The 2490-nt window shown below is 49.7% G+C and overlaps 1 protein-coding gene across 13 annotated transcripts in view; it reads right to left on the bottom strand.

The window, feature by feature from the left end:
- Positions 1-29: 29 nt before the first annotated feature.
- Positions 30-2490, bottom strand: part of NFIA (nuclear factor I A) — a 343582-nt gene continuing 341121 nt past the window's right edge. For all 13 annotated transcript variants that reach the window (XM_015636078.2, XM_015636071.2, XM_033516520.1 and 10 more), the window contains one exon: positions 30-282. In XM_015636078.2, coding sequence (XP_015491564.1) covers positions 265-282 — 18 coding nt within the window. In that variant the 3' untranslated portion in view covers positions 30-264. The remainder of the gene's footprint in view (positions 283-2490) is intronic.

Below are 2490 nucleotides of genomic sequence, written 5' to 3'. Positions count from 1 at the left end.
ACAACAGTCCTAAAGTTGTCTTTAAAAAAAAAAAATTAAAAAAAAAAAAAAAGAAAAATTAAAATCAAATCTCGAGAGAAAGTTACGGCCTTTGCCATTCAACCATAACGTTTGCCATTTCCATGTACGAGTTTGCTGTCGGTGTCTGCTCGCCTCCCCTTCCGCCGATGTGAAGTCGCTGCGCTGCGTTGCTGCTGCTTCCGTGTTACAGAGGTGGGAAGGGGTCTGGTGGTCTGTCCGGTGCGTGGTGGGAAGCGGAGACTTTTATCCCAGGTACCAGGACTGCAAAAGAGAAAGGAGAACCATCAGCCCCGGCCGCCCGCTCTCGCCGCTTCCCCAAGGGCTCCGGGCACCGCCGCCAGCCTCCTCCACCAAGAGGGGGGCTAATTGAGACCGTGACGAATTGACCTAATTACAAAGCTTAATTAAAAATACTGTACAAATCAATATATTTTTTTCCCCTCGCCGACAGTCGCTGGACATAGCTACAGATGAACGCGGGGGTCATGTCACGTTACAAGTTATCAATCTTTTTAATAGATGATGGCTTGAAGATCCCTCCAGTTCACTTTTGTCTAATCCCCTGAAAAGGCGATACACATTCGCCTCTCTGTGCCATTTATCACCCTGCAGTCGGGGTTTTCTTGGGTATTTAGGCATGTGCCAGCATAAGCATCTGTTGCTTTATACTGCCCTGCTTCAACTGTCTCGCTGGAACAGATGCACAGAAATTCAACAACAGGGCTGTTTTCTTAGGAGAAATGTGGATCGCTACAGAAAAGCCAGGATAAAGCAAATCTGGGGGAAAGTGGATCAGTGAAAATGTCCCGTACCTCTGCCCGTACTTGTGTTTCAAAACAAAACGCGGGCCTCAACTAATAGCTTTTCTTTGGGAAAATATTTTTTTTCCCTTCTTCTTCTTTTTCCCAAAGGGAGGGAATTCCCTGGGAATTCAGCCCCGTAACAATACCGTCCTTAACCCAACGGCGCAGATGCCCGCAGCACAGAAAGCAATTTCACTCCTGCATAGGAAAATAAACACAGTTGGGAAGCTGGAGTGGGCTCTGCTGGAGCCGGGGCAGTGCCACCGCACCGGGGAGAGCCCATCCCAGCCCCGGCAGGGTTAGCTCAACCTGAACCCGCGATGAATGAGAGCAGTGTTAGGCCCTGGGACCGTGCGCGCGGGGGGATGCTCCTTGGCAATGACATATTGCTGTGGGAATACACCAACAAGCGGCAACTATTTAGCCTGGAGTAAAGTAATACAACAAGAAAGACTCAGGTATTGAAGAGCTGTTGCTGATACCCCCCGTTTTTTGCTGGGGCTCCTGTAATATATGAGGTGCGTCCGTGTGAGTGCACGGACCGATGACAAGTTTTACCAAGTTTTTCCTCCGCTCCTTTTCGGCCTCTGACATGATTGATAGCACAATCAACTCAGGGAGGACTTATGAACATTTACGGAAGACTCTGAGGCAAGTTTCATGTGGGACTTGGAGATTATGTGGTCTTGCCATGGAGGTAGGAACTGGTAAAATAAATAGCAGGATTGGAGAAGTTGTCCTGCTTCCAATACACCTCATTAACTAACTCTTCCTCCACTCACCCTTCTGAATACAAACACACCAGTCCCGTATCGGCTCCATCTATTGCCTACAGATTTTATATTTAGACTTACTCAGGCTGCAATTAAACGAAATAGTTCTCATATGTAAAGTTTATAAACAGAGGAAAGTTCTGGCAGGGTCCGTGAAGCAGAGCCAAGTCCCGTTCTCCTCCCTGACTGCGGGGCCCTACTGATTTTTAGGTGGGTGCAGGGATGTGGAGTGTGGGCTGTGCTGTGCTGGAGACATCTCCAACCACCACTGGCACCTCCAGCCACTGTCAGCTCCCAACTTCTCCAAAGTTTTCAGGGTCATCTCTCATGCTTGTTGTTTGAGTGTGGAAGTTTTGGACCGGACTGGGAACTGTGGCACTGGCCAGCAGAGAGGAGAGGGGGTAAAGTCCAGGAGGGAAAGGAGTAGAGGGGTTAAAACTGCAAAGTAAAGTAGAAGAGGGGTTACAGACTGAGGTAAGGGAGTTGAGGGGTTACAGACTGAGAGATGATGGGAGTTGGGGGGGGTTAAGACTGAAGTGATGGGGTAGAGGGGGTAAAGACTGAGAGGAGATGGAGTAGAGGGGTTGGACCCTGCAAAGTGATGGAGAAGAAGGGCTGAACACTGTGAGGCGATGGAGTAGAGATGTTAAAAATGAGAGGGAATGGAGTAGAGTGGTTAAAAATGAGAGGCAATGGAGTAGAGGGGTTAAAACTGCGAGGTGATGGAATGGAAGGGTTAAAGGCTGCGAGGCTGTGGAGTGGAGAAGTTGAACAGTTCCAGGCGATGGTTCCCATCTCCGATGTCCGGCTGTTCCATGGCCGCTGGCCCGGCACATGGCCCGCCGGTGGCGGGAGCCGCTGCCCTCGCCACTCCTCCCTCCTTTCAAAAGCTG

The sequence above is a fragment of the Parus major genome, chromosome 8, assembly GCF_001522545.3.
Source record: "Parus major isolate Abel chromosome 8, Parus_major1.1, whole genome shotgun sequence".
Taxonomy (NCBI): domain Eukaryota; kingdom Metazoa; phylum Chordata; class Aves; order Passeriformes; family Paridae; genus Parus; species Parus major.
The sequence above is the reverse complement of the archived record's forward strand: the minus strand, read 5'-3'. Positions and strand labels throughout refer to the sequence as shown.